A 19,641-nucleotide genomic window follows, 5' to 3' on the forward strand; every position below is an offset into this window, starting at 1 on the left:
TTTATGGAAAATTTTTTTGGGTTGTTTTGACTTGTTTGCATTTGCAGAAAATGACAAACTTGAAGACCTGGCTGCTTAGGGCGAAATGAGGGTATGGTGTATTACAATCATATATATATATAAAAGAAGTATATGGATAACCGGTTTGGATTTTGAGAATATAGGTAACTGGTGATGCACATGTAATTCAATGGGGCGTGCATTGCCTCTGAACTTCATTCACCATTCCATAAGCAAGGGGTGTATATGATCGGAAAAATATGCATTAGATAGATAGATGTACAGAGCATAGTTTCCATACAATATAAACTGATATTTTGTCCATATATGTTTAAAAAATTTAGAAAACATGCGTCAAAAGAGTTCATAGTTTAGGAATTAATTGCAAAAATTAGGGAGCATTTTAAGCAATACGAGTGTATGGGATCGGTAGCGTGAATACTTATCTATATTTTGGCAATTTATTTGAAGCTCAAAAGTTTTCATAAAAAAAGTGGTGAATGAAGTTCTGAAAAATGGGCATGTAAACTGGAGAAATGGAAATAAACTACGCAGCTGTTCACTGGTATATTTTTATTTTGTCAACTACTTGCTTCGAAATTTATTTGGTTTCTCTTTCCTATTCATTGCAAAAGGTACCTCCTCTACCTATCGTTTTATGAAATACATAATAGAAATGGGGATAGGTAACATTCCTTTACAACAATAATATCAAAATTTTACGTTATTTTTAGAACAAAGGGCTGTTGTATATTGTTGATGTCTGGCAAGTTGCGACCTTGTGTGGGTGTTTATTTGTAATGCGATTTGTTTGACCGTCTTCCTTATTCTTTATCTTTGCTTATTGCAGATTAAAATACCGTAATTTATAATCCATACCTTCTTGCAAATTAAATTTTTTGAACTTCAATAGTACCATTGAATAAAGCTCTTTATTCAATGATAGTACCTATTACATATTAGTATTAGTTTAGTCAGTTTAGTGTAATGTGTAATAATTGACCTATACAGGGTGATTCGAATTCAAAGGCCACCATGGGGATCTCGGGAACTGTAAGAGATAGGTAGTTTACATTTGACAAAGTTACTCTTGATGGTAACATCATCTATTTTTAATAAGAAATAACGTTAATTCGTAAAAACGCAAGAAACTACTTACGTACGCAAAAAAGATATTTTACAAACATTAAAAAAATTGATGTGTACATTTTTGAAATCAGAAAAAAATTCTCTATCAAATTACACAAAAAGTAAAAATTACTTCCGTAAGAAACAAAGTTGACGATAGTTAACCGGAGACGAAACGTCAAACTTCAAATTTAAAAGTAGCATCTTGTAGAGGGAAAAAAGTTGCCATAATAATGTGTCATTTATTATTAAATATCTTTGTAAATAACTATTAACTTCAGTAAAAAACAAAAACGATTTTCAAAATCTCGTTTTTTCCGGATATCTCCGAGAGTAGTCAGAATTTCAGTTTCAAAACTGTTTTTGTTAAGCATCAAAATACACTACTTTGCCAAATTTATCACCTACCTATCTCTTACAGTTCCCGAGATACCCATGGTGGCCCTCGAATTCGAACCAGCCTGTCAATGACTAATTTACAAAAGACCATCCCTCGAATGTAAGACATGGGGAACAAATGTATATTTAGGTATAAACAGCTAAAAAATTTAAAAAAAAATCGGTATACCGTATGTCCCCGGATTGACTTTACAAGAAGAAAAACTTTTGCTATACTTACTTTTTGACAAAATTGCATTCTCCATAAAAGCTTTTGCTTGTTCTAATTCGAAATTTCCCTACCGTTTCAGAGAAAAATACAAAAAAAAACGAAAATATGGTTGAACTTTTTCCAAGTCCTAAAAGTCAAAACGCGTCTCTACTGTAATAACATTTCGTTAGTCTTTGTTACCTGTTATTTGAATAGGCACTAGGATCGTTATAAGTATAACAACACACTTCGTAATGACATTGAATAAAAACCTCTTTATTCAATGGTAACAATGAAAAAGAATTGAATTTCCAAAGGTGTTTTCTTAGAATTGTCGGCGTTTTACCGTTAAGTGAAGGAATCAAGAGTTTTACTGAGGGCCCTTCCAAACAAAAAGCCCCTGTCGCCACTTGTGAACCAATTTTACGACCTTAATTTTGAAAGTGCCCCATGCCAATAATTACGCGATTTTTACTTCATACGTTACGTTACAAGCGGTTCATTATTCTCCTCAAGTTATGTGCGGTAGAGAGCTAATTATAATTTTGTTAACCTAGCAGTCTGTAAGGAGCCGTGAACGACCTTGCGTTTGTACTTTGTATCTTCTTGTCGTGTGGTTATGCAAATCAAATTGCATTTTTTTTAAGCACCCTCTGTGTTGTTTGGGGCCCACTTAAAGAGAGTATAATTAATTAAATATTTGTATAGAAAACTGCTGTAGTTACGCTATTCATTATTAGGTACCAGCACATTCTAACGAAAAAAACTTTGTCCTTTACTATGGGTAGTTCTCTTTTCAGGCAATCCCAGCCTTAAGTAGGTAGCGCCATTCATAACTTGATAATAGAATGATCTTTGATAATAGTACAATTGACTCCCTCGGTACTGCGCATGCGCGGTAGAATTTGAATTTGCGTAGAACTGTCTAGTCGTCTAGTGTAAGGTAATACCATTGAATTTATAGATGATAGTTATAAATTCAATGGTAATACACATACGTAAAATTAGCAAAGGGTATACTGTGCACGCATCGAACACTCGCATTACTGTCAGACACTACTGTGTAAATAGCATTGCGAGTCCATTTGACAGAACTCGCGGAAGAATTCTTACGACACTTATTGCCAGGCAAGAGTGCAGCTCACCACGTTCTTGGAAATTTTCAATTTCGTTTTGCTATTTTGGCAAGTAAACGTGCGAGTTTTATTATATTGTGGTACGTAAATGAGTATCCTTCTTTTTAATTTTGTAATAACAGTGTTCCTCAAGGTCTCCCGCTGACATACGAATAAAATTTTTAAATTGTTAGGATTGATTCTCCGATTCTCAGCTCTACCATACTTTTCTTTTCTTGAAATCCTTTCTCTCACCCAACACTCTTTTGTGTTTCGCATTATTGCATAAAACTACCGCCGCGACAACACAAAATGAGAAGTTCTCGAAAATTCAAATTTAAGCTCACTTGCGTTTGCGCAGTACCGAGGGAGTCGATGTGCAACACATCTGCAAGTTTGGCAGCACGTGTTACTCTTCGTGTTTTTACAGTTTTCCACATTGAATGATTTAATTTGGCGCATCCTGCAATTTTTAGTACAAATTACGCATTAGTAGACTCCATAAATGCCTTATTTGTAACACATAAATGTAGATTTCTTGAAGAAAGCTACATGCAAAATCTGAGAAATTTTACCAACAGTTTCCTTCTTTATATCGATATTTCAGAAAACTGTAAAAAGGAGAAAAGTGCTGCCGCATAGTGTCAATCAAATTGTGATACCGAGAACGGGTTTCGCCTCCCCGCCTTTTTTTAGATCAAATTACGCATTAGTACACTCCATAAATGCCTTATTTGTAACAAAATTCATGAAATCCATTCTAACATCCAATTTTGCGTTAGTAGACTGCCATAAATTTTACTAGCAGTTTCCTTTATTAAATCGATAATTCATAAAACTGTAAAAAGGAGAACAGTGGTGCCGCATAGTGTCAAATGAGAATGGGTTTTTCTACATTTAATGATTTAATTTGGCGCACCCTGCAATGTTTAGATTAAATTACGCATTAGTAGACTCCATAAATGCCTTATTCATTCATTATTTTGCATTAGTAGACTGCCATAACTTTCAGGTGCTCATTTCGACCTACATTTTACTAGCAGTTTCCTTCTTTATATCGATATTTCAGAAAACTGCAAAAACGTTACTCTTCGTCTTTTTACAGTTTCCTACATGGTGCGCAGTTTCCTTTTTTATATCCCTATAATGGATGCAATATTTGATATTAAAATTTTTATTAGACGTTTCGAATCAGAAAAATAGAGAACGTAATCCATTACAACTAGCAAGGGATAGTCTACTTTTAGCACATTTTCCAACGATGTTGCAGTCTCTGTCCGTCCGAGGCCTTTACTGCACCTACAGTTTTCAAGACATTTAGTGTGTTCGTTTTGCATTCGGTTATTGCTTAATATAATTTTTGATTCAGGATAAGTGAACTAAGCTTATGTTACGAGAGAGCTAGCAGGAAAAATCCGAAATTTTATTTTATTTTACCGTTATAAAATCAATAAATAACATAGCCACAAATCAAATTATTTTCGGGTCATAATAATCTGTAACAAAACTGGTATTTGCAAAATAAACAATGGCATGCAAAATTCTTATATGATACAATTCGAATTGAAAACGACCATTCTATCTGTAAAAATTAACGTTATACAAAATGTATTAAAGCTAAAAATTATATAGATACAAATAAATTGTATAAATCGATATAACATCACTTCAACACATAGTTTTAGTGGTTATATTTACATCAGGCAATAGAAAGAGCAGAATATTTTGTAGTAATAAGTACAACATGGTGAAAAAATATCCGAAGAATTACTACATTGGGTCGGTTTGTGGTACACTCAATATACCACAAGTCTTACTAAATTAAATCTAAACTAATGTGATGTAGATGGTCCCGGGGAACCATTACGCTTTTTAACCCATCTTTTCAGATCTTTCAAGTAGGTTAATTGCGATTCGGCCAACACTTGCGCCATTACTGTTTCATCCCAATCTGTATAAACTGAAAAAGATTATGTCAAGTCCATTACTAAATTTAATGTTAGTAGTTTTAATTGTATTTTCATCAGTAGTGATTAGTGAGATCTGTTAAGGTCCATACCTTCTTGTTCGTAACTATTTTCGTTTGAATTAGAAGCACCTTGCGAACTGCTTAAGTCAGATCCATCTGAATTTTCACTATGTTTTTTCGAATCAATTCCATACGATTGGTATGTAGTTGCTGGATTAGTACTATCACTTAAAAGTATTTGATTATATTCCGATTTTTCAAAGGTCGAATTTGTCTCCATAGAGTATCGTGGCGACGCTGTAAGATTTTTCAAAATAAAGTGTGACTCGAAATCGTATCTACATTACCACAATAGTTTTTTGGAGATAAATTCCCTTTAGGTGACACGGAACCTTTTGGAGAGACTGAGCCACGACGCGATGATCTGGGACTAGAACAAACTGCTGAAGTAACAGTTGAGCTGCTTCCCGCCGCCGAACTGGCTGTGGGATGGCTTTCAGCTTTCAAACGCCTTTCGACGTCACGATAAAACTGTATGTAAGATTCGCGCGCCACTTGCTCTTCCAAAGCTTCGTTAGTCGCTTCCCAATCAGTTGCCATAATTTTGTCCTCCAGCATGGTCTGTAATTAATTCGTCCATTAATTATTTTGCGGTTAATCAAGGGGGTTTCTCACGACATGAAAATGTGTACATCCTTTTTGTTGTTTCTGAGAAAGAGACAAACACTACTGCCTGTACGCTTTGTGGTAAAGGCAGTCATAGTGAAAGGAAAATAGCTAACTGCAGATGGTTTCACAATAAGGGAGGGAGTAATGTAATGCATTTAGTCGAGTTGTGCCCATTAAATGGTTATACTGGTACTGGCACATAAGAAAGTGATAGCGGGCTTAGCGCAAACGTCTGAGGGAGTCTGCAGGAGGAGCCAACTGGCTCCGTGACGCACTAGTAGGTGCCATTAATAGAATATGAATAGTGGGGATGCCTTTTTACGTGCTGGTACCAGTACAATAAAAAGAGTACAAACAGACAAATTCACACAAGACTAGTAATAGTCAAAATTAATAAGTACAGTCTTTATATTTTTCATGGTGCTGGGAGGGTATTGAACAGCTTAATGACAATGCTATTAGGCGAATGTAGGGATACTTTGAGTTTAGATACCGGGACAGAGAAATCTTGTTGCCTTCTTGTGTTGTAATTGTGTCCCCATTGCGCATAAACTTATGTTGATTTTTGTATATGTATAGTAAAACCCCCAGTACGAAAACATATAGGTAAATTATGTTCCAGGCTTCCCTTTGGTAGTAAGCTTGTAGCTCTGGACAATTTTTTTTGCAGATAATACAGACCCTTAACATTTCCATTAGCTAACTTACGCTGCTGTAACTGTACCGCCGCATTATGAGATGTACTACAATAAACTAACACTAAGCTATAGTTTTCTAGGCTATAAGGTGTAACAGAGCCCATACTACACCTCTACCACGTGTGCATCTTACTATTTTTATCACATTTCTTTTTAACTTCGTGCAATGGATGACCAAATGTTTGCAAGCAATTCCCAACTACTTTTTATATACTCATTCACACCAGAGACTTGTTGTACTTAGACCGCAGATGCAATCCCCGTTTCCAACATGTTTAGGCAACACATCATACACGTAAAGGCAAAGCGCGAATCAGTGGAACAAGATCCTACCAGTGGATATAACTAGAAACATTGCATAAAAATTACTGTGATAAAACAGTTATGAAATTTTACCTGTGGAATGAGATATTTGGCCCCTTTTGAGCCCTTGCGGTACAATTCAAGACTGCACAAGACGTAACCATTGCAAATTCAATAAATTATCTTATACACAGTTCACCACTAAAATAGTCCGGCAAAATTACAATTGCACTGAATTTATATTCTTTGCTAATAGGTTTCTGGAATGCTCCTGCGTCCTGCCACAGCGACTGACGCGCGACGTTTAACAAAAACGCCGAATAAACAAATTCATTTCTCTGTTACACTTTCGCAAAGATTGTTTCTCAAAATATTCTTGTGCTTTTCTGTTTTTCCATTCATTCCACATAACTATACCTACCTAGATGTAACTATCCTGCAAAGAAATACCTTACACGATAATTTACACTAGATAAGTACCTACTTTGCGCATTGGTTGTCCTAATTACATTTATTTCATTATTACCGTTTATAAACTTTCCTGAGGACATTATGTGTCTAGAAAGTGTGCGCTTTCGATTCAGTAAAGCAATTTTAAAAAATAAAAAACAATGTTTGAAAAATGTGTGTGTAAAAAAATGGGCAACGGAGTGCGCTTTTGAAGTGTGCAGTGCTAGCTTAATCTTAGAAGGTGTTGAAACTCGCATTTTTTGTGCATATAGACCACCTTCGGCGGATATCTCTACATTTATTACCATATTTGACGACATGATAAAGAAATATAAAAAAAATATTCTAATAATGGGAGACTTAAATATCGACTATTTGCAGAACTCACCTAGTAAACTAGCCCTTGAGGATATATTTGACTGTTTTCATCTTAAAACGTTAATACACGAACCCACCAGATCTTTTACCAATATCAATGGACATTCATCAAACACATGTTTAGATTATGTTATAGTTGACCAAAGTCTTGAACAACGGCTGCGCAGATGTGATAACCATGAATGCAATATTGCAGATCATACGGCGCAAATTTTAGAAATCAAAACTACAAATTATAAACAAACGAACTTAACTAACAGAAGAACTTATAGGGCTATTACTCAAACCTCACTTGCCAGTTTAAGATCTGACTTAAAATTTCTACCAAGTATAAATCCTACGAATATTGATACATCTGTTCATCAATTTACTGTAGCTTTAAGATACTACATAGAGATATGGTTTCCGAGGAAAATACTTAGACCCAGGTCAAATAAAGGTTGGGTTACAAGTGAAATTAGAAATGAATCAGAAGCGCTTCGTAAACAATTTTCATTAATAAAAAGTATGACGTCGCTTGAGCTGAGAAGAGAGTATAATTTAAAAAAAAAAGAATTTCGCCGTAAAGTAAAACAAACACACTTTGAAAACCGGATAATGCGGGCCAAAAACGTGAACAAAGAGACTTGGAGTATTGTTAACTCCGTAACTAATCACGACGCTTCTAAGAATAAGAATAAAATTATTACCCTTAATATAGAAAACAGTCTTATTACGGATGATCTGCAAATAGCTACCTGCTTTGATGACCACTTTGCTACTGCTCCCGTTAAAGCAGTAAGACGTCGCTTTAATTGTAAAACTTCATCCTGCTGTACTGTCGGTGCTCAACGCGTTTCCTCATCTTTTATCTTGTTCCCCATTGTCAAAGAGGACGTCATGGCAGAAATAAGGAATTTAAAAAATTGCTCTCCAGGTCCTGATGGCATTCCTGTAAATGTTGTTAAATTGCTTTCTACTGTAGTTACAGATGAGTTAGTTAAAATATTTAATTGGTCCATAAAGACCGGCCTTTTTCCCTCAGACTTCAAATGTGCGAATATTGTCCCAATACCAAAAGGTAAAGATCCCTCAGATAAGAACAATTATAGGCCAATATCTATCCTTAATGCTACGTCTAAAGTATTTGAGAGAATCGTGTATCGGAATTTAATGCAATACTTGGAAAAATACAATATGTTAACTTCATGCCAACATGGTTATCGAGCAGGGAGAAGTGTGGAAACGGCGTGTTATGAATTTACACAAGAAATCTTTAAACAAAATGATGATGGAAACTATGTTGTAGGAATACTTTTTGACTTCAGTAAGGCCTTTGACACAGTTAATCACACGTTCCTTCTTCAAAAGCTTGAAAACTTTGGGATACGAGGCGTCGCGCTGAAGTGGTTTGAGTCGTACATTAGGGACCAAAAAATTGCTGTAACTTACAATAGTGCTACATCCAGATACTTTAACTTGGAAATGGGTGTACCATAGGGTTGTGTGTTTGGACCACTGCTTTTCTTGCTCTACGTGAATGACCTTCCAAAATACATTAAGAATGGACATGTTATAATGTACTGTGATGATATTTCTATTGTTCTGGCTTCTAAATGTGATGAAGATCTTAGGTCCAAACTTGAGTCAGTTTTTGAAGATATGATGTGGTGGTGTAATAAAAACAATCTAATCTTGAATGTGGACAAAACTGAAGTTATTAGTCTTTCTAAAAAGAAGGTATTTGATGACGCATCTCTAAGCATAAGCAATATAAAAATAGTACTTAGCCAAACGGTAAGGTTCTTAGGGACTGAGATTGATAATGAGTTAAAATGGGCTGCACACACTGATATGGTTCGAAAGAAATTAGCTAAATCATACTTTGCACTATATCAATTAAAAAATCTTTTGTCTGTTAAAGGGCTACTAAACACGTATTATGGTTTAGTGTACTCAAATTTAACATACAATATTGCCATATGGGGCAGAACTCAAAACTTAAAACAATTATTAATAAGACAAAAAAGAATAATTCGCTTAATATTCAACCTTTCATTTAGAGCTACGTGTAAGCCTATTTTCATTAAGCATAAAATTTTAACTGTTCCTTGTATTTTCATATATAAAATTTTATGTCTAGTCAAAAAATATATCTTAAACAACACTGTTAATCCAAAAGAGATTAACGGGTATAATACAAGGAGAAACCAGTTACCTGTACCTCGTCATAAAAAAAGTAGTTATATGAAAGCACGACACTCTATTGTGGAATAAAGTTTTATAACAAACTGGACAATGCAACTAAACAGCTACCACTGAAACAATTTAAAACTACAGTCAAAAAACTTCTTACATCAAAAGCATTTTACACTACACAAGAATATTTAATTGATCAATAAACAAAAAAATTCTATTTCGAATAGCTTGTTATTAATTTTTATATATTTTATGTAGTAGTATGTTTGTAATTTTAAAACTATATATGTTCCAATGTTTTTATGTGATTTTATCTTTATCTTTTATCTATTTATTTAATGTATATGTGCCCTAAGCTTACGATGCAGTTTTTAGCAGTTTTATTGTAACGTGATGTCTGACTTGTCCTACATTCAAAAATGGATATATTGGATCAATAAAGATTATGATTATTGAAAAACTAGCCCAGGGCAGCGATATAATCCCAGCAAAAACAAATAGTGAACATTGGAGCGCGAAAGTTCTTGCCTTTACGAGTTCGGTGGGTGGCCTACCATGTTGGCAACATACAACTTGAGCTATGCGCGGTCTAGTAGTAACAAGATTCTCATTCACACCTACCACTATAGGATTATAAACTAAAATGACATTACCACTTATGTAATCAATGCAAATTTTGATGAAATGGAATAACTCCAGCAGTTTGTACAGTGTGTCTACCGAATCAATCTAGCTGCGTTTGTAAAATACAGTGTGAAAACAAACTTTGACTTCTTGGAATGTTATCATATCTTACTACCCATGCAGGATAGAAAAAAGGTAAAAACTGCCTATTTTAGATATTTTTACGAGAACTCAGAGGCGTATCAAAAGAAAATTTTTGGATCACTGTTTTTGAGATTTTACTTAAAGTTGTTATTTTTTAAATGCAACTCCCTGTATATCTCAACATCAATTTTTGCATTCTTTTTCCTGATTGCAGTGATGTATCACAACCTATATTTTTTTATATAATTGTATAGATACTATATAATATTATATCATATTTTTCAAAATTTTGTATCAGCGTGTCATCAGGGCACTCTCCTACAAAGTCAGAAAAACTTTCTTCTTCGGAATGGACTATTGAGGTCTCATCTCCATCTTTATTGGTAAACACATCATTATATAGCTTTTGTAAGCAAAGTTCTCTCTCTGCAGATACACATTATTGGTAATAACAACTTTTGCACTAAACACCAAGAAATACAGAGATGTATCACCAAAACAACAAATAAATAACCCCATTATATGGGTATGTGATATCCACAGCATATTTCTCATTCAGTTGTTTTGCACATATTATAAAATTACAGAAACCAACACTGGTACAACAAAGGTTAATATCAAATCTACAGCTACTAAAAGATACCCACACTAACACAGGGTTAAGCACTATAACAAAAAATTGTCAATTGATATGTACTTCACACTTCGTTCAAAATAATTTTTAAATTAGACCCTTTAAAGTGAGCTGGCTGACTCCATATTCCTATAGGTAGTACTTCAATTGAAAAAAAATAATTTGCCCATCAAGCACAAAGTGTGCACCTCCCAGATCGAACTTGTGAAATAATCTTTTATTTTTAAGTTCTTTAGAGAGTCTGCCTATGGAAAAACCACAAGCAATTCTGAACATTTCCCATAATTTAATCAAATGTACACCATTTTCAAGTGTAAGGCACCTAATGCGCAGTTACCTGCTCAATTAACATATCCTCACTTTGACGTACAGCATCGTGAACATCTCGCCTATCTAAATCACATCGTGTGCAGTAATTTGGCAAACCTAATCCGACGAGCACGGATGGCTTTTTTGGATTAGTTATCGAATTGTAGTGGCACATTCTGTGATAAGATACACGAATAGGTTCATAAGAGTTCATGCTAGAGGCGTTAAATATATTGATCGGTTCTGAAAGGAAAAAACGTCAGTTTGTACTGTACAATTAAATGTAACCTTTACCCGTGTGATAGCAATAAACTTCGATAGTCCGGTTGTACATTTCGGATAAGGCCTGAATTTCTAAGTGATTTCCATGTACATACCACCTCCGTTTTCGTTCAACATATTTGTCGAAATCCTCAGTTACATACGGTGCAAAAAAATCTTGATTCTGCACCTACATTAGCGTGACATAAGCCCACCGATCTCTAACAGAATCGTACTTACAATGTAGTCCATACATTGAGAACGAACTGTAGAGTGTAGCTCTTGATCACCGTACACTTGATCAGCGATGGCTCGAAATAAACAGGCGCCGTCCTCGTGCATTTTTTTAATTTCAAATCCTAACTTAAGTAGACATCTCGAAAAGTACGCATCTCTCTGAAACAGGATGATTTTAACATGTCACAATCACATCACACAAAACCTTAGATAGATTTTTTGGAACTTATGTTCTTTCTAAATGTAGGGAATGTCTAAATTCTGTGAATTCGGAGTGTTTCCAGAGCTGCTTTTGTCATTTAAAAATTTGCCTAGGTTTTTCGATATCCCCTTTCTGATTTTGCACCCTACAGGGGAATTTATTTATTTTCTGGGCAAATGCTCTACCACTGAACTACACAGTCAGTGAATGCAAAATAAAATTCCAATCTGGTATCTGGGTATCATTGAATATTGAAATAAAAGCAATATTGGGTATAACAACCAAGAAATTGTTCTAATTTTCTTTTCCTTTTGATCCACATTCGTGTTGGAAATATTTTTGAAGAGCCAAGCCCCATTAAAATATTCTTACGCGATTTTGACAATACAATATGCATAATTCTTATCAACTACTCTACTATAGAACTTTTTAAAATTTTCAAAAATTATAATTCAATTTTTTTTAAATACCAGAAAAGTTCAAGAGAAAAGAGTTCAAGAAGAAGACACAAATTTATGGACTTTTGGACAATGCATATTGTTTCACTTGTTCCATAGAAATGTGATTTGGATTACTGAATAAAAAACCAAATAAATATATTCTATTATTCAAACTTATGCGATTGGGTTGTTGCAGGCCTACCCTTTTAAGAGAATCTGAAACAGTTACACATTTCACAGAGGATTAGACATTGGCTGTAAAGAAGTACAACCCTCAATGGCTCTAGACTTACGCTTTTTCATTTTTTAAAAATTTGGAAAGTTTAAGGACAGAAATCGTTAACAAAAGATGCAGTAAAAAATTACTGCAAGCGTATAATCACTATCATAATACATACACGTGCCCACTCTTCTGCGGTAGGAGAACCAATTGTTAACGGTCGTCGCGAATCATACTCGTCCTCACTATTACAACCACTTCCATCTTCATCCACGTAACTTGAATCCTTTTTCTCTGCACTCACATTTGACTGCTCCGCATCGACATTATCACCGGCAGCTGAAGAGTCGCCAGGTTCGTTATTATCGTTCTTTACAGTTCTTTTACTTTGTCGATCACGTTTACGCTCCCTTCTTAGTTCGCGCTGTTTTTGACGCTCTCTTTCTCGTTGTTCCCTTACATTACTGATTGAGTTTTCCTTATATAATTTCTGTAAATCTTTCCTTTCGCCAGAGTTTCCACTACAAAATGATAAATGAACGCGACAGCGCAAATATTAAGCACCTACTAAGTAAACTGTCGACGTGCCGAACCAGGTGGATTTTCTGTCACTACATTGTGCTCTTCTCTGTGTCGCGAACTTCTGTCTTTTGTATTCTAAAAAGAAAGGTCAAACCATTGTCATATTCCGATTACAAAATGAATTGTGTAAATAGGGACGAATTACCTAATTGTTATTGCGTCTGACTGTCACAAAACAGAATGAATGTTTTCTAATGCAAATGTATGTGTACTTACATTGGCGCCGTTGTTGTCATTACTTTCATCATTGGCGTTATTATTAACTGCCCGTTTCGTGGGTAATATGGTCATGGTAAAGTAAATTCGCTTTAATCATGTACCTTTATCCATTGTATGGATAAAAAGTAACATTACCCAAAAATATTATCACAATACAGCTGTTTGCATTCCCCTAAAATTGCCAACTCTTTTTAAGGGAACCAGTGTCGCCAATACAACAAGTTCTTTACCCTAGCTAGTGATTTTTAAGCTATTGATTTTTTCACCAAATAACGAATTGTAATATAACGTTGCTTTTCCAGTGATTTATTTACTGGTTTTTTAAACAATGATTTTACATTTCCAAATTGGAGGCATAGCTCTTTACAATATAATTAACAGTGTTGTAACAAAGCGTCGGTGTTTCCGAATGCTCACGTGAGTCAGTGGCGGTTGGGAAAATACTTTTAGTCAAATTTTAACGCAAACCCGAAAATCTCACTGCTACTTCATATCTTGAGCATATGTAGGTAATTGTGGGCATAGGTGGGCACATGACTACTCTAAATAATTTGTGCTCTCCTCTAGTGCTCACAAGTAAAGTCCGACTAGGACAGCACTTAGGTCTTTCGTGCTTAGCCTCTTTCCTTCGCAACGTAGGTTCAGAGCGCGTCCCTTTCAATAAAAAGTATAGAACCCTGTTTAGCCCAGTTCTGGATATCTGCCGCCAAGGAGCTGATGATGTCTGTCTTTGATCAATACATCACAGGGACCGCATATGCTCGGTGTAGCCCAAAGAAGTGCCCCGTGATAGGACTCCGATGATTCATAAGCCTAAAGAACTCAGATGTGCTCAGAGGCTTCGATAACAAAGCCTTGGGTTGTCCGAGTCCAGTGCCATTGGAGCCTTTAATTGACTGACCTTAATCTTAGCTGTATGAAAACCTTCTGAGCCTTCGATTTCACAGCTGGAAAGGGTCTATTCCCAGAAGTGCCTCCATGGCTAAAGCTAGCGTAGTTTTCATGGTTCCATTACCCCAGGACAGGCACGTCTCTGTAGTTTACTTAGTTTAGTTGCTTCCTGCGCATGACAGGCTTCCATATAAGTGCACCCTACGGCATTATTGACCTTATCACCAGAGTCGAGGAAAAGCCCTTCTACACTTCTACAGGCCCATAGGCAGTGGCGTAGCGTAGGGTGGGGCGGAGGAACGGACCGCCCCGGGCGCCACTTTAGTAGGGGCGGCAGCGTCATAATATCCCGGGCGCTTTTGAAAATAGGTAAAAGTAGGAAACGATAAAAAAATCTTGTAAATTTAAAATTTTTTTTTCGTACGCAACGACCATGACCATCGACGGTCTTGAAGATGCTTCATCTGACAAAAATTGAGACGAACATATTTCATTTCATTTCATTTATTTATTCGTTGTTGCTTTACCTTATAGTAGGTGGCAACACCATGTCCCTAATACATACAAACAATAAACTTAGCACAAATACTAAAATTACAAAATGTATAACATATTAAAACAAACCGACACATTTAAACAAGTTGTAAATCAGCATATGCATGATTAAAGCGCATTTTTGGTAATGCAGGTGAGTATTTTATTAGCGAAGTTTAAAATTATCGATCTCACGAGCTGCGTTAAATAATTAATTTTATTTAATTTCAATTGACGGTACGTCTTCATTTTGTAAAACAAATCACAAAGTAAATAATAAGTTTTTATACTGGTAGCGCTATCTAACGGTAAAATTATAGCACCTCCGAAACCCATATCGAAATTATTTTCTTCAATTATGGATCTCACAAGTAATCTAACTCAAAATAGACTAGTGCCTGCACATCTACACTATAGCAGAAAGCTTTTAGTGAAAATTTGAAGTCTCTAGCTATTGTAGTTGTGGAGATCTAACGCGGACAGCCGGCCTGCCAGCAATGACGAATATAATAGCGTATTTTTTTCAAAAATGCGCTAAAAACACATTAAAAGATACATTCTAAAATTGTGACGAACATGCAATAAATATTTTAAAAGGTTTCAAATGTTTAAGTATTCATTTAGGTGATAGTACGCTTTTTCTACTAGAAATTGTTTTAATGCAAATCTAAATTTTTGGTAGGTTTTAATGGCCTTAATATTTGGCGGTAGTGCATTAAAAATTTGACACGTTCGTGTTGAAGAGACAAAATCGTGTACTGAGTACGGACCTGGACAAAGTTTAAACGTTCAATTGCGTTTTGCGCATGCTTTCTTTTTAATAGTAGTTCACGTTTTGATTAGAACGATATAAGTTGTACTTATGCAATTTGCAAATAAATCCTTTTTTCTTTTTACTTGAATTAATCTTAACAGGTTATGTGCCCAGATGCGCTAAAAGGTGCGAAAAGTAAATAAGAAGTCGTAACTTTGTAAGGTTTAGTTGTAAACAGTGCTAAGTATCTGGTAGTTTGTTTCGCGCGCGGTATCGTCACAAAATGTCGGACTTTAACTTCAAGGCTCACATAGAAAAGTTGGAGGGTGCTTCGAATTGGAGTCAATGGCGAAAACAGGTTGAACTTTTGTTAAAACATCAGGATGTTTTGGATCTGGCCATCGGGACGCGAGCATCACCAGCGGGACCTTCAGCGAATGCGGATCAAGCGGTTATTTCAAAGTATCAAGCGGATTTGAAAACGTTCAACAAAGATGATGCTTTAGCACAGCTGATTCTAGTAAGTAGCATGAACAAGACAAATTTAAATTTGGTTGCTACTTGTGAAACTGCTAATCAAACGTGGGAAAAGCTGTTGTCTGTGTATGAGCAAAGTTCAGGGCAACGCGTAGATCGGCTGATGGAGCAGTTTTTCAGCAACGATAGGACTCCAGAGGAAGACATTGCTACACATATCGCAAAGCTGCAGAGAGATTTCCAAGAAATGAATGATGAACTCAGGCGGTTGGTGAAAACAGAACTCCCGGACCTAGTGCTAATGAGTAGGATCATGTCGACGCTACCTTCTGAATATTTTGAATTCAAGAGCGTGTGGGAATCTGTCCCAGTGGAAGATCGCACCTTAAATAAATTAACCGAAAGACTTCGCTTAATTGAAATGCGTTTACCGGCGAAATCTAAAAACGTGGGCGCTTTCGTGGCCAAGGGTGGTGATAAAAAGCAGGCGAATAACTATCCCAAGTCGGAACCGAAATGTTATCGGTGTCATCAAGCAGGACATTTTGCAAAAAAATGCCCCAAGAAAGGGAGCGGAAATTCCGCGGGAAATTCGTCCGAATCACGCGGCAGGAGGTCATCCGGGTTTGATTCAAGAGCCGACGGTGATGCTTTCGTAGGTGCGGAAAAATCTAACAAGGACGCGAATGCAGAATTGTGGTTAGCGGATTCAGGAGCTAGTGCGCACATGACCAGGCATAAAAGTTATTTTATAAACTTTGAACCGTTCTCACTTCCAAAAACGGTGCAAGTCGGGAACAGCGAGAAAATTTTCGCGTATGGTCAGGGTCAAATAAACGTTGAAATGTTTGTTAATGGCGAGTGGCGCAGGAATCATTTAAATAACGTGTGGTTAGTTCCGGATATCGAACGAAATTTACTTTCAATAGGACAAACTATAAGTAATGGATATCATTTTGAAGCTAACTACGGGGGATGTTACTTTAAGAAGGACGGTAGTGTTCGATTATCAGGCAAGAAATTGTCGAACGGGTTGTATGCCCTAAATATTCGAGTTCGAAAACCGGAAGCGGCAGCAGAAGTGCATGTTGCATCAACAAAGGAAACGTTGCAATTATGGCATGAGCGTTTCGCACATCAAAGTAAGTCGCATGTAACACATTTTCTTAAAGAAAAGGGCATCGAGGTGGAGGCACATGAAGAGTTTTGTGCAGGATGCGTGTTTGGTAAACACAGTCGCGCCAGTTTCCATTCTCGAAAAAACAGACCTACGGTTCCAGGAAAAATAATACACGCGGACGTTTGTGGACCGATGCAGGAGGAATCCGAGGAGGAATCGTTAGGAGGGGCCAGATATTTTGTTTGCTTCAAAGACGATTTTTCGAAATTTCGTCGAGTGTTCTTTATGAAAGCAAAAAGTGAGGTACCCGAGTGTTTAAAAATATTCGTAAACGAGGCGACCGCGATTGGTGTTAAAATTGAACAATTTCTATGTGATGGTGGCAAGGAATTTGACAATTTTGAAGTGCGAAAATGTTTAGAGTCGAAAGGTATCACACTCAGAATAACAATGCCGTACACACCCGAACAGAATGGGTCAGCAGAACGTGAAAATAGGACCTTGGTAGAAAGTGCGAGAACGATGATCCATGCAGGAAATTTTCCGATTAAATTGTGGGCGGAAGCCGTCAACACAGCGGTGTATGTACTGAACAGGACCGGACCGACGCAAGTGAAGGATAAGTCACCAATGGAATTGTGGAAAGGCAGTCAAACTGTGAGTGTACATAATTTTGAACATCTGCGTATTTTTGGGACACAATGTTTTGTGCACGTACCAAAACAAACAAGAAAAAAATGGGACAAAAAGAGTACGGAAGGCATTTTCGTCGGATACTGTGGCGAGAAAGATGGCTTTCGAGTGTGGATCCCGGAAAGTAACAAAGTTCTCCGAAGTCGCGATGTCATTTTCGGGAAGGAGAAGATTGTGTCTGAGAAGACTCAAATAACAATGACCTTGACACAGAAAAATTCCGAAGAATCTGAGGAAAATTCGGATTCGGATAACAACGAGGGCATCACGGACGATGTTTCGCAAGAAACTGAAAAGTCGCAAAGAAGAATAATCAGGCCACCCAAGTACTTGGAAGATTATGTTTATTTTGCGGCGTGTGATATACCAACAACGGTGCAGGCAGCGATTGCTTCTGAAAAATCCGAAGAGTGGCGCAATGCCATGAATGAAGAAATAGCTTCGCTAAAGGAAAACGAGACGTGGAAACTCGTTGAACCACCTCAAGGTAAGAAAATTCTAAATAACCGTTGGGTGTTTCGCGTAAAGACAAATTCGGAAGGTGATCTCGAACGATATAAAGCGCGTTTGGTTATAAAGGGGTGTTCACAAAGATTCGGGGTTGATTATGAAGAAACATTTAGCCCGGTGGCGCGTTTCGATACCGTTAGAATTTTATTGTGCACGGCCGCGCTTAAAAGTATGCATATGATGCAGTTCGATGTAAAAACGGCCTTCTTATACGGACATTTAGAGGAAGAGGTTTACATGAAACAGCCGGAGGGCTACGATGACGAAACCGGACGTGTGTGTAAACTATATCGTAGTTTATATGGCCTAAAACAGGCACCGCGTTGTTGGAATAAACGATTAGTCAGTTTTTTAAACAAACATTCGTTTAACCAAAGTGCAGCGGACCCGTGTTTGTTTTGGTGCGAAGTAAATAATCAATATATGTTCGTGGTAATTTATGTTGACGATGGTTTGGTAATAGGGACGAATTACACTGACCTTTGCTTATTTATTTCTAAATTAGAAAATGAGTTTCGGATTACCGTGAACGAGAATGTGGGATGCTTTTTAGGTTTGCAAATAACACGAAAAGAGGACGGTGCTATTTTTGTAAACCAGTGCGCTTATATTAAAAAGGTGTTGGAACGATTTAATATGCTAAATGCAAATCCGGTAAAGACACCCGCGGAGCTTGTGGGAACGAGCGATCTCGGTAATAAATGCGCGTTATCCATTCCATATCGAGAAGCAATTGGGGCCCTTTTATATTTATCAACAGGAAGTAGGCCAGATATTGCTTACGCGGTAAGTACAGCAGCCGAAGCTGTTGAAAATCCGTGCGAGGGGCACTGGACGGCTGTAAAGAGGATTCTGCGTTACCTGAAGGGAACTATGGAGATGGGTTTGTTATATAAAAACAAAGGAGAAGGCGATTTACTTCGGATATACAGCGACGCTGATTATGCCGGCGATGAGTCCACCAGAAGGTCGAGAACCGGGATCGTATGCATCTATGGTGACGGCGCCGTGACATGGAAAAGCCAAAAGCAACGCAGCGTCGTCCTCTCGACAACAGAAGCGGAATACGTAGCAGCCTGCGAGGCCACTAAAGAAGCAATATGGGTCAACGTACTCATCGGTGAAACCACCAAGGAAAATCATATTCCCACTTTATTTGTGGACAACGCGAGTGCCATCAAATTGTGTAAAAATCCTGAGTTTCACAAACGGTCAAAACACATTGACGTGCGTTTTCATTTCATCCGGGAAAAATACAACGAAGGTGCCATTCAAATACGGCACGTGCCTGGAAGCGATCAAGTTGCAGACGT

At 36.8% G+C, this 19,641-nt stretch overlaps 1 protein-coding gene across 1 annotated transcript; it reads right to left on the bottom strand.

Moving 5' to 3' along the window:
- Positions 1-4,423: 4,423 nt before the first annotated feature.
- LOC116166834 (OTU domain-containing protein 5-A) lies at positions 4,424-13,559 on the bottom strand. Its single transcript, XM_031481991.1, has 9 exons — positions 13,347-13,559; positions 13,117-13,205; positions 12,727-13,069; positions 11,690-11,845; positions 11,483-11,639; positions 11,217-11,431; positions 5,149-5,422; positions 4,892-5,098; positions 4,424-4,792 (listed from the first exon to the last, which is right to left on the bottom strand). The coding sequence occupies exons 1-9, from the start codon at positions 13,419-13,421 to the stop codon at positions 4,665-4,667; spliced, it is 1,644 nt and encodes a 547-aa protein (XP_031337851.1). The 5' UTR covers positions 13,422-13,559; the 3' UTR covers positions 4,424-4,664.
- Positions 13,560-19,641: the final 6,082 nt, after the last annotated feature.

The sequence above is a fragment of the Photinus pyralis genome, unplaced genomic scaffold (genome assembly GCF_008802855.1).
Source record: "Photinus pyralis isolate 1611_PpyrPB1 unplaced genomic scaffold, Ppyr1.3 Ppyr1.4_LG3b, whole genome shotgun sequence".
Taxonomy (NCBI): domain Eukaryota; kingdom Metazoa; phylum Arthropoda; class Insecta; order Coleoptera; family Lampyridae; genus Photinus; species Photinus pyralis.